At 38.8% G+C, this 11,218-nt stretch overlaps 2 protein-coding genes across 3 annotated transcripts; one reads left to right on the forward strand and one right to left on the reverse strand.

Annotated features, from left to right (window-relative positions):
- Nucleotides 1–595: 595 nt before the first annotated feature.
- LOC137946201 (adenine nucleotide transporter BT1, chloroplastic/mitochondrial-like) lies at nucleotides 596–7,118 on the forward strand. The gene is made up of 3 exons (XM_068792414.1): nucleotides 596–1,426; nucleotides 6,165–6,326; nucleotides 6,432–7,118. Exons 1-3 carry the CDS (start codon nucleotides 857–859, stop codon nucleotides 6,903–6,905), a joined length of 1,206 nt encoding a protein of 401 aa, XP_068648515.1. The 5' UTR covers nucleotides 596–856; the 3' UTR covers nucleotides 6,906–7,118.
- A 297-nt stretch (nucleotides 7,119–7,415) lies between these two features.
- LOC137945811 (uncharacterized protein At2g34160-like) lies at nucleotides 7,416–10,236 on the reverse strand. 2 transcript variants are annotated; one of them, XM_068791853.1, is made up of 5 exons: nucleotides 10,049–10,236; nucleotides 9,656–9,704; nucleotides 8,028–8,090; nucleotides 7,879–7,943; nucleotides 7,416–7,804 (listed from the first exon to the last, which is right to left on the reverse strand). In XM_068791853.1, exons 1-5 carry the CDS (start codon nucleotides 10,115–10,117, stop codon nucleotides 7,709–7,711), a joined length of 342 nt encoding a protein of 113 aa, XP_068647954.1. In that variant the 5' UTR covers nucleotides 10,118–10,236; the 3' UTR covers nucleotides 7,416–7,708. The 2 variants fall into 2 exon arrangements, with proteins under 2 accessions (XP_068647954.1, XP_068647953.1); XM_068791852.1 differs by having other exon boundaries at nucleotides 10,001–10,236.
- Nucleotides 10,237–11,218: the final 982 nt, after the last annotated feature.

The raw sequence follows: 11,218 nt of genomic DNA on the forward strand, positions 1-11,218 counted from the left end.
ATTGATGTCACTGAGTTACATTAGAAACATTGCTTCATCTATCTCTAGAATCTTACTTGATATATTTGATATTGATTGTAATTTTTGGATTTTTATCAAAATTTATTAATTATTTTGCAATCAAACTTTAGTTTGAGGAAATGTGCCCATTAGCATGTTGAAAAAATATATTGCTTCCTAAAAAAAAAAAAAAAAGTGCTACTTAATGCAATGATATAGGCAAGATTCATTAGGATGATTTATTTCAATTTTTTTATGTGCAAGTATGTAGCATGTTCATGGTATATTAATGGTATTTAATATAATCTTCATATGGATTATTAATTGAATGCTTCGACATAATAAATAAAGAAAATATATGTGAAACATGTGATTTGGTGAGAGACAAAATTGCCAATCTAGGGCTAATCAGATGAATCTCATGGAACTTTTAGATGACCAAAACACCCTCTTTGGCTTCTCTCAGATTGGATATCAATGTTTAATAATCGTCCCAAGGTGAGGACATTTTGGTCTTTCTCTACGCGAGTATAGGGAGCTCTTGGAATGTTAAATATGCGTCCACCAACTCTAAAAAGAAACCCGTTCAGAAAGATTCAGCAACCCTTCGCTCCCACCTACGGGGGGGTTGTCTGAAGCAGAATAAGTAAACCTCCGACGCTTCGCTGCTTCGTTCATTTTTCTTGAAAACCCTCTGCGGTTCCTCCGCTAGTTTTTGGTGTCTCTTCACAACCGTCTCTTCTGAGGATGCCCATTATGGAGAATGTTGTATTTTCCGCAGCCATGTTAGCGTAATCTTGTTGGAGCTTTACGCTTTAAAACTAGCGGAACGGTATCCATTTCTCTCCCAGAGCCGATGGCTGGAAGAGGAGTTCAATCCATTGAAGACCAGAAAGTCGGGTTCTTTTCATCTCCGGACCTGGGTTTTCAGTGGAGTATCAACAATGATTCTTTCTCGCCTGGTGGTCTTTTCGCCAGTGTTGGACAAGTGGGTGTTGGTTTTGGCGGCATTTCGCCTAACTCCTCGAGTTCTAGGGATACGGGGGTTAATATGCCAGGCAACGACTTATATGTAAAATATGTCTCCTCGCCGGAAATTGGTGCTCGGATAGCTGGAATTCCGTCCGAGACGGCGGCGGTGGAGGAATCGAAGATCCAAAAAAAGGGGAAGATGGGTGATTTTAGACTCAAGATTAAGATAAAGAATCCGTCTTTGAGGAGGTTGATAAGCGGGGCTATTGCGGGCACCGTCTCGCGGACAACAGTGGCTCCTCTGGAGACTATACGGACACATTTGATGGTGGGAACTAGTGGGCATTCCACTATTGAAGTGTTTCAGAACATTATGAAGACTGACGGATGGACGGGCTTGTTTAGGGGTAACTTTGTAAACGTGATACGTGTTGCGCCTAGTAAAGCGATAGAGGTGAGTGATGTTCTGCTCAGTTGTTTTGGTCTTATCCTCTTTTGAAAAAAAAAATGTTTGAAATGTTTGATATGTGAACTTGTTTGTTCCATGTTGATTGGTATTTTGATTATGTATTGCTTTCTTTCTTCTTTTCAATCCTGTTGGCTTTGCAACTTGAATAATTTATTCCTTAATCGCCATGGCCTAGATGTTTGTCGAGTTGAAGGTTGTGGATTTCAGTTCTTATGCTATTTGTCAATGGAAATTTTGATAAGCTGCTTGGTTGAAACCTCAGTTTTTTACCTTACTCCTTTTTCTCCGGCGATTAGATGATCTTGCTTCCTTTGGACGATTGGCCGTCTTTCTTTAAATATCGCTCTTGCTTTCTTATGTTATAATTTTTTCATTGAAATTTTTGTCTTGGCTCATTCATTATTAATTTTTGGGTACTGAATGAGGCTTTTGTTCTGTCTTAAAATCCACAAGTTCAGGAGTTTCTAGAGTAAGTAAGTTGAACGTTTCTTCTTTGAATCCCTTTGCTTAAACTTCGTTAACCAGGAAACTGAATGGTGCATGTGTTTGCTGTAGATTGGGTCTCATGGATATACTCTGTAAATCAGACGTTCCTTGTTAATTTGGAATGGTAAATTAAAAAAAGTAGATCAAAATCAGTTATATCAATTGAGATTCTATAGAGAGTGGAATAAGGGAAAACTATTTAAAATAGCATCATGTATAAAAACAAGTCCAAATTAAAATATGTCCTAAAGATCTTCCAACAACAATATTTTTACAAGAAGTTGGCCTAAAAGACTCCTAACATTTGAAAATAACTAGATAAAAATTTGGTAGAGTTTTTTTTGGAAAGAGGTGAGAGTAATTTCGTTAAGAGAGGAATGTACAAGGCCTTCCCACTAAAAAGGGATGGCCCACACACGAAATTACATGAGAGCTAAGTATTAATTGCAGAAAAAAGAAATATTAGCAAGAGGAAAGCAGCAAAAGCAGCAGCACAATTAAAGAATACCAAAGACAGGGCACGGGGTTATGGCTGCAGGATAATCAACTTTGGAAGGGAGATGCCCTCTTCCGCCAGCATATCTGTGTGACAGTTTGCAGATCTGAGGCTGTGAGACCATGAGATATTGAGAGTGTTGGCCTAGTCAAAGATTTCTTCCACTAGATGGAGGAGGTGCCATGAGGAGGAGGCCACTTTCTTGCACCAACCGATGACGATAAGGGAGTCCCCTTCAATCACAATCGAAGGGTGAAAGTGTTTGGTGGCAATGGGAAGCCCTTGAAGGAGTGCAACGGTCTCAGCAATTAAAGAATCTCCAGTTCTAATTGGCCTAGAATAGGATAGGATGTTCTCACCAAGTCAGTTTTTGAACAATTCTCCCACCTCAGCGTGGCCAGGATTGCCATGGGTACTGCTTTCGAGATTGATTTTGTGGTGGCTTGTGGGAGGGGGAATATAGGCAACAATAGAAAGCTGGCGAGTGAGAGATAGTTTGGCAACAGAAGACCAATTGACATTGGCATGGAAACTTTGAAACTGAGAAAAGTCTTTACGGGTATGCAGCCAGGAGATGGTGTGCCATGTGGTTTTCTCAATGACACTGATTTTTTTTTCTTCTGCCCTCTGAATACCCAATTGTTTCTCACATTTCATATAAACCATGGAACCACCATCGAGATTGATCACCATAGGAACTTGCCAAACTGGGGAAAACACCACAAAGCACCCTGGTTGATAAAGTCCTCAAAGGAAAGGGGAATGCATAAGCTGATATTATATTGCTGGAGATATGGTCCCCGACCTGTGTGGTGAAACTGCAATTAAGAAGAAGATGATCCACACTCTCCTCAACAAGCCCACAAGATCTGCATAATGAATTGATGGCAATGGTTCCTTTTTGTTCAAGGTCGTCATAAGTCAAGATGCTGTTTTTCATTGTGCACTAGCTGAAAAAGATCATTTTAGGAGGTCCAAGCAATTTCCAAACCATAGCTGCAGTGCTGCTGGAAGATGTTTGGTTTTGGACTCTTAGTGTTGAAGTAGGATTTTGCAGTGAAGTTCCCATCAGTTATCCACTTCCAAAGGATAGGATTCTCCCCATTTTGCCTGAGATACTGACCCTCTTGACTTAGAAAAGAGACCAGCAATAGAAAGTGCCTCCTCGTCCTGGAGATTATGCCTTAAATGAAGGTCCCAACCTTCAGTAGTTCTAGTTTGGGCTGCTGTCATCTCTCTATAACTAGTAACAATGAAGATGTGAGGGTAAACAATGGTTAGGGGTCTATCCCCGATCCAAATATCGGACCAGAACTTTGTGTGGTCCCCCCTCTGACTTTGGCATGAATGCTGATATCTGGAAGGCATTTGATGATCCTTCTTTAGAGTGGAGAAATAGTTCTGCTGAGAGTAGAAGTGGGTAGCCAAGATGAATGGCAGTATTTGTATTTTGCTTTTAGTGTCTTCCTTCATAGTCTCTTTTTCAACAGCTTACCTCCAGATTCATTTCAGAAGGAGTAATTGACGCTGCTAATACTTGTAATCCCCAAAAAACCCTGCCATTCTGGGAAGACATCCACTGTCCCATTTGACTAAGCAATATTTGCCTATGTTGGAAGAACCCTGCCAAAGAAAACGATGTTCTAGGGCCTCAATCTTCTTTACCACGTTAACAGAACATTTTAATAGGATAGATAATAGAGGGAAAGTCCTAAAGTGTGGATTTGATTAGTGTCAAGCACTTGGCTTTAGATAAGAGTTTTACTTTCCATGTTTCTATCGAATTTTTCTATTATATTGGCCACAGTGCATTTGATGGCTGCTTGAGAGAAAATCAATCCAAGATAGCTTGTGGGTAAATCCAAATTTTTGCCAAACATGATATCCTCGATGGTGGAGGGAGAAAGACCTACTAGCATTGTTTCTTGAAGACATATGAGGGTCGCGTGATGGAAAGAGACCACATCCCTTACTGTAATCTTCCAATGTGCAGAGCCCAACCCTCTTTGCATTCCAGGAGAGAAATAACATTGAAAATTAGGTTTAGCAAATCAACAATAATCGGGGATTAATTGTTGGAACAATCAACTCCATCTCCACCGCTAGCTTGTTGACTTTGCTGAGGATGAAATTATTGATTTAGGCTATAGAGATAGAGTCGTCATCGATACTTGATTGATTCAAATTTGAGCCTGGGGTGTCTTCATCATTTCCCGTTGAGTTTTGTTGAGTTTGTCAGAATTGCCTTATACAGGTTGTTAAAAGTCACCCACGTGTGTAAGGTAGCATTATGGTAAATAAGACAACTCTCCAATAAGGGGTGGCATGACTTTGTAATTATACAAGCTGGTGTATGTCTTTATGTCTTTTTTCCTTTTAAGTGATGTACTCCTAAGGACACATCCTGTGATCTCCACTCATCACTCTGCTGGTCCCTCCATTGTGAAGGCAGATATGAGAAATGTTACTGCTTGCATGAAAAGAAAAGAAATTTTAGTTCCTGTATACGCTTAAGAAAAAAACTGGAGATAAGGGAGGCATTTTTTGGCATATTCTGTTACTGGAGTTTTTGGCTGTCATATGCAAAAAACACAAAAATGTTGTGGATGCCATTTATCATTTCCTTCCATAATTCAGCAGCCTAAAAATGCATTGCTTGCATTGAATATTAGGATGGCAACCCATGAAAAGCTGGGTTGTCCATGTGGTCTAACTGCTGCTTAGACTAGCAGAATCCAAGTAGAAGGCTATTAAATTCACTCCTGCCTCGAACAACATCTACCTAGACTGCCATCTGTGCAATCTAGAACAGTGAGGTATCTTCTGGATTTTTTGTCCTTTTGAATGTTGTGTCTTCTGATTTTTTTACGTTAGGAAAAGCCAGTTCCTGCTTTTACTGTTTTTGGCAATGCAGTTATGTTTTTAATTTATGTATTCTATGAGCCGTTTCATACTACTGCAAAGTCCTTAGTACTGTAATATCAAGTTGGGCTGGTTTCAGGGAGTTTTCCTGATGATTGCTATTGAGTTTCATATAGAGATGGAATTAGTTAGTGCACGGTTTATATTAAGGATGGAGCTTCAAGCTTCTCGTACATAATTTTCATTTGAATTATCAATACTTGTTCTCCATGTTTTAGATGTTGTGATATTTGATTCATTGCCGTTTACATCATCGTTGGTGAATTTTACTAAAAAGGCCTATGACATCAGTTAAAGTTGGGTATGATCCATCCCAAAATGTTGGGAGGCTTCTTCCCAAGCAGTATGGATTTTTTAATCTTGGATCTTTGTAGGACTATCGTTTGCATTCTCCTCAGGTATGTGCTCTTACACATCAACAATTTTGTGTGGAAACCCACTTTCAGGTATCTACTTTGAGTTGGGTTCAGGTTTATCCTGAAATAGCTAGCCCAAGTTACGGGACTTCTTCCCTAGTAACAAGCTTAAGATCCTTCTAGTCATGGATTCATGTAGAACCATTCGTAACATTAGCCAAGTCTGTTTAAGAATTCCATTGATCTGTGTTTTCTTCACTAGTCTGTGTTGTACAGATTTTCTGGTGTGTAGTATTTGCCAAGTGCCTTTGCTGTGTTGTTTGTTTTCTATGCGTTGTGGATTCTTTACTTGTTACTATGTGATAGAAATAAAGTTTGAAATTATGAACTTATGACTACAGTTAAACTAGAACCAACAGTTAGAATGTTGCATCTTACTTTTGCTACTGGGACTTCTCTGCAGTTGTTTGCTTATGACACAGTAAAGAAACAGCTGACACCTAAGCCAGACGAGCCTCCCAAGCTGTTTCTTCCTCCCTCACTCGTTGCAGGGGCTTTAGCAGGCGTCAGCTCAACATTGTGTACATATCCACTGGAGCTACTCAAGACTCGACTAACGATACAGGTAGAAATCCAACTAAACAAATCCTAACCTTAGCATTATATTCCATGAGTTAATTGAGGAGTGTCTGAGTTTGCTAAGTGGCAATTCAATTTGATGTGGTTGCAGAGAGACGTTTATGACAATCTACTGCATGCTTTCATGAAAATATTGCGAGAAGAAGGTCCTTCAGAGCTTTACAGGGGTCTCACTCCAAGTCTAATCGGAGTGGTGCCCTATGCTGCAACTAACTACTTTGCTTATGAAACGTTGCGAAAAACTTACAGGAAAGTCTTCAAGCAGGAGGAAATCGGTAACATTGCCACCCTTCTTATTGGGTCAGCAGCAGGGGCTTTTGCAAGTAGTGCGACTTTCCCACTTGAGGTGGCGAGGAAGCACATGCAAGTAGGGGCGATCAGTGGCAGACAGGTCTACAAGAACATGCTTCATGCACTTATAAGTATACTTGAACAGGAAGGGCTGCCTGGTCTCTACAGAGGGTTGGGTCCAAGCTGCATGAAATTAGTTCCAGCCGCTGGGATTTCATTCATGTGCTACGAAGCTTGCAAGAAGATATTGGTTGAGAAAGAAGATGAAGTATAATCTTTTTTTCTGGAGAGGGATATCAACGCTTGTAAGGGCAGGCTAATGCGGAAAGAGGTTGCAGAGGGAGGTCATTCTTCAATTTAATTTTTTGTATTTTTTTTTTTTTTCAGATAAAAGGAATTTTGAGAGGCATGCTATAGAGGACTCTTGCAAGCCTGCCCCAAGTGTTATTTCAAAAAAGCAGATTTAGATTCTTTAGTGACATGCTATGAGTTGAAAGAGTTTTTTTGTTTCCAAAGTCTTGCAGCAAAGGAGCTCCTACAGCTTTTGAGCTGATCACCTAAGTAATTTCACCTCAGTAATATTAGACTTGGGCACAACGACGGGCTACACCAATAGACGCCAATTAGCAATCAGGTCCAATGACTTTGTCCAATTAAAATCACTGTTTTAAATATTCAACAGTGTCAATTGGAATTAAGTTATGACCTACTCGTTCAAGAAGCGATGTGTGACACCTTCAGATTGCCAAAATGTAATCTCGCCTACTTGAGGACCAAATACCCATGCAATCAATACTCTCTCTGTTAAAAAAATTAATCATCTTGACATTGCGCCATACAAACGCCCCTTTTAGGCTCTCTCTTTAAGTGGTAAATGAAACAACAGGTCAAAAAATCAAATTCTTTGCTATATTAACTTCTACAAAATGTATCTGTCCTAACGAATTATCACACCTACAGAATTTGCATGGCAGTAGAGCTCACCAACACAACAACCACAATTACTCAATGTCCACATCCAATCAAGGAACATCATTTGCAAATACTAGATTCAAAACTTGTTAGCAGCTTAAACATTCAGCTCTGTTCCTCTCCATCTGCCAGTTCTCTCTCTTCAGCAGCAGCCGCCATTAACTCATCAAAGTTCTCCGACTTCCCCAGTAATATCTCAATCTATGAGAAAGAAATGTATGGTCAGATCCTTGAATCGATATTCATTTTAAAAGAGTTCATTACTCAAGACTTACTTTCGCCTTCTGGATTGGACGTCCTCTAGATTCATCCTTCATATCAACAGTAGATGTCATGATTTCTGCATAATGGATTCCATTAGTTGCAACAATAAATTCTTGCCAACAACAGGGGAAGATGTTGCTCAGCACTTAAAAAATCTTACTCTTTTCAACAGCCAGTCCATAGTTTTTCAGAATCTCTGCTATGGTGACAACAGTCGCAATTGCTGCAAATTTTAAACAACAAAGAAACAAATACACTCAGAATGTTAATGTGGATATGCATCTCAGTTAATGACCTAAGTAAAAATCCTTGATGAACATTATAGATAAGGACTGGGTATTTACAACACAACCTTTTAAGGAAAAGATATGTGTCTAAAACATTCAGTTGAAAGTTTTTATAAAAGATATGAAAACAAACTGAGATGCAGTGGAAAACGGTTTCTCCACCCTTTCCTAATATTCTAGATCACACAAATGTTATGCATGTTAAACAACACAGTCAAAATTCATTCCCAATCAGACTTCATGAGATACCAACTAGATATTTTTAGACATCAAAGAGACTAATTTCCATCACTTATCCAACCTTGGTCCTGCTTCAAAATGGGGAATAAATTTTACAGTCATTTACACCACCAGAGTCAGTCCCCAGCACTTCCTTCTCAAATTCATACTACATAAATACTTGGGAGGGACTAGATTAGAACGGTTAGATAGTCAATCCATCCAGCTTGCAGATGTGAGTGTGTGTCTGTGCGTGAGGAGGGGCAAAGGGTAGTTGACATGATAAAAAAAACAATAACAAGAAAAAAAGAAAGATAAAAAGAAATTGACACTTAAATGAAATTTTAAATTGGGTGAAAACCGTACAACTTCTGTGGCAAATTCGGTAAGTGCAACAAGAATCAAGGGCAATAAAGAGTTTCAAGTTTTACATGATAACATGCTTTGATTCGTTGCAATAAGGTTACCATTCACTATGATTCAAGATATAATCCTCTCCAAGTAAACTCACCAGAAGAAAAGGGAAAATACATAGAAATAAAATACATTCACAGACAACATGAAAGTCACATCCATAATAAAATCACATTTAAAACTCATTAAAGGAAGTAGAAAATGTTTACAAACCGTAGGTCAGTCTACATCATTCAAACTCAGGATCCAGACAAAAGACTAGTAAGTTAGTTGCATGATCGTGCTCAAAGAAAGCTACTTCACAATACATTCACAATACATGGGAGGAACATAAACAAATAGGGTACTCTTGCCTCAACCAAAGCCAACACCAGAAATCAGATTCAGATGAACAGAAATGATTCATTTAAGTAGAGGTAGTATACTCCTACGACTGAAACTTTTGAAGTACTAAAATTTTATGTTAATATTAAAGTAGCCTGGGCCAGGTTGCAGCAAAATAGGTGTGACTTACCAACAGTCCTGAACAATCCCTTAATTAATCCATAAAGTCGTGATGCAACAACTATACATGGATGGAGCAAAACAAAATTTCTTGGCATCAGTGGGAGTGAGCTAATGAACCAATCTTTGGTAGATTTAAATGACTAAAAAACTCCCAATATCATTGACAGGACAGATAAACATATAGCAAGAGGAAAACCTCAACAATGACTAACGTATTTCCCGTCAAACATCTATTTTTGTGTAACATATGAAAGACAAAGTTCAACTAACTAAAAACAAATCGTACACATAAGTCAATATGCCAAAGCACTTCCATTAAAAAACATGAAATAATAGCAGAGAGAAGGAATAAGAAAAATACCCATCCCAAGTGCAGAAAGCTCCACTTCATTGTGTTGCTGCATATACCTCTGCAAGGATCACCATAACGGACTGTAAGCCCACCGAAGGTAGAACAAACACACAGAAAATGAAAATAAATACGACATCCAGTGAAGTCCATTAAATTTTCTATAACCAACTAACAACCACATGGTCCATCAATCGAGGAAATGAAAACGAAGAGAATCAAGCACGACCAAGATAGGGACTCCTCAAATGTTAATACGGTACACAACAATCGAGACGAAGAAACAGAAACAACAAAGGAGACACAGAAACCCTAGATTTGCCGACGTAAAAGAAGAATGAGATGTCACTGCTTTACCTTAGCGAGATTGACATAAAAAAAGAGGGGCTTCTTAGTGTTGGAGACCTGGATACGGTTCTTCTTGTGCGAATCAGAGATGTTGATGTTGTTAACTCCTTCCGTGATCTCTTCCATTGCAGAAAAGAAGAGAAATTTCGAAGAAGAAAAAAGATTGGAGCCCTAGCCCTAACTCTTAGGATAGAAGAGCTGCTTTCTCGAGCTTAAATAGCGGGTAGGCTTTACTTCCTTGCTCCCCAGGGTGACCGTAACGATAATTATATTATAGATCTTTTGTTGCCGTTACCTGGGACTTGCAGGGGAAGGGCTCTAGGGTTTGAACGACAGCTATCGGGCCCATTGAGCATGCAATTGATCGGTCCACCTGATACAGACCCAACAAATCACTGGCCCATGGATCCCCATGGATCCGTCTGGTTAGGTCTCACAACAACCAAAGGTCCCATTCAATGTTTTGCCAATTCAATGCATGTTTCATTTTCATGTGCATAGAATTGTATGTGATACATGTGCATGTCAAATTTGGCATGCAACAACGTTGCTTTAGTTGATACAATCAATTTTTTTGTGGTTCCCATTAATGATTATATGATAAAAACTTATGTGTATTTTTTTAAAATCATCAATTTTTTACATTTTTGTAGATAAAAACCTTGAGACCTATGAGGAAGCCTCAAAAGTTAAAAGGGCAAATCAAAGCAATGCTTAAGGAGATGACATCCGTCGAGAAGAACGAAACTTGGGAGTCTCACTCCTCTTCTTTGAGGAAAAAGTCCTTCGGTGATAAGTCGGTCTAAAATACCAAATAATGGCCAGATGGAGGAATTTATAAACTCAAGGTTCGTTTGGTTGTGAAAGGTTATCGACAGAAGCTAGGCAAAAACTATTTTGAAGTCTTTAAATGGTACAGATGATCTTAGTGTTGGTGTCAGAAGATTAGCAAATGGACATTCATTTTACAGTTCTTAATGGTATATGGATGAGTAGTTTATGTTAACTTGGTAGATAGATATATTTATGTGGGTAAGTAACAATGTACAAGTTGAAAAACTTCTCTATAGGCTAAAAGCAAACTCCTTGTGCTTGGTATACATAGGTTTAAGAGTATTTTCTATAGAGAGTGTTTCATAGATGCCCAAATGAGTAAACTTTATACATGAAATTAGAGAAGATGTTCAGTATGGTAAACTTGGCATAATAGGCTTAGCTCAAGGGAGG

Source organism: Aristolochia californica, unplaced genomic scaffold, assembly GCF_029961685.1.
Source record: "Aristolochia californica isolate CCGP_79_NKW_82.1479 unplaced genomic scaffold, dmAriCali1.0.hap1 SCAF_12, whole genome shotgun sequence".
NCBI lineage: Eukaryota > Viridiplantae > Streptophyta > Magnoliopsida > Piperales > Aristolochiaceae > Aristolochia > Aristolochia californica.

Bases quoted from the DNA above. Each gene is read 5' to 3' on its own strand.
- LOC137946201 (XM_068792414.1), top strand. From the start codon at position 857: ATGGCTGGAAGAGGAGTTCAATCCATTGAAGACCAGAAAGTCGGGTTC. The intron at 1,427-6,164 runs GTGAGTGATGTT...ACTTCTCTGCAG, and splicing joins CGCCTAGTAAAGCGATAGAG to TTGTTTGCTTATGACACAGT. The intron at 6,327-6,431 runs GTAGAAATCCAA...ATGTGGTTGCAG, and splicing joins AGACTCGACTAACGATACAG to AGAGACGTTTATGACAATCT.
- LOC137945811 (XM_068791852.1), bottom strand. From the start codon at position 10,117: ATGGAAGAGATCACGGAAGGAGTTAACAACATCAACATCTCTGATTCG. The intron at 7,944-8,027 runs GTAAGATTTTTT...TCCATTATGCAG, and splicing joins TGGACTGGCTGTTGAAAAGA to AAATCATGACATCTACTGTT. The intron at 7,805-7,878 runs GTAAGTCTTGAG...TCTTTCTCATAG, and splicing joins GTCCAATCCAGAAGGCGAAA to ATTGAGATATTACTGGGGAA.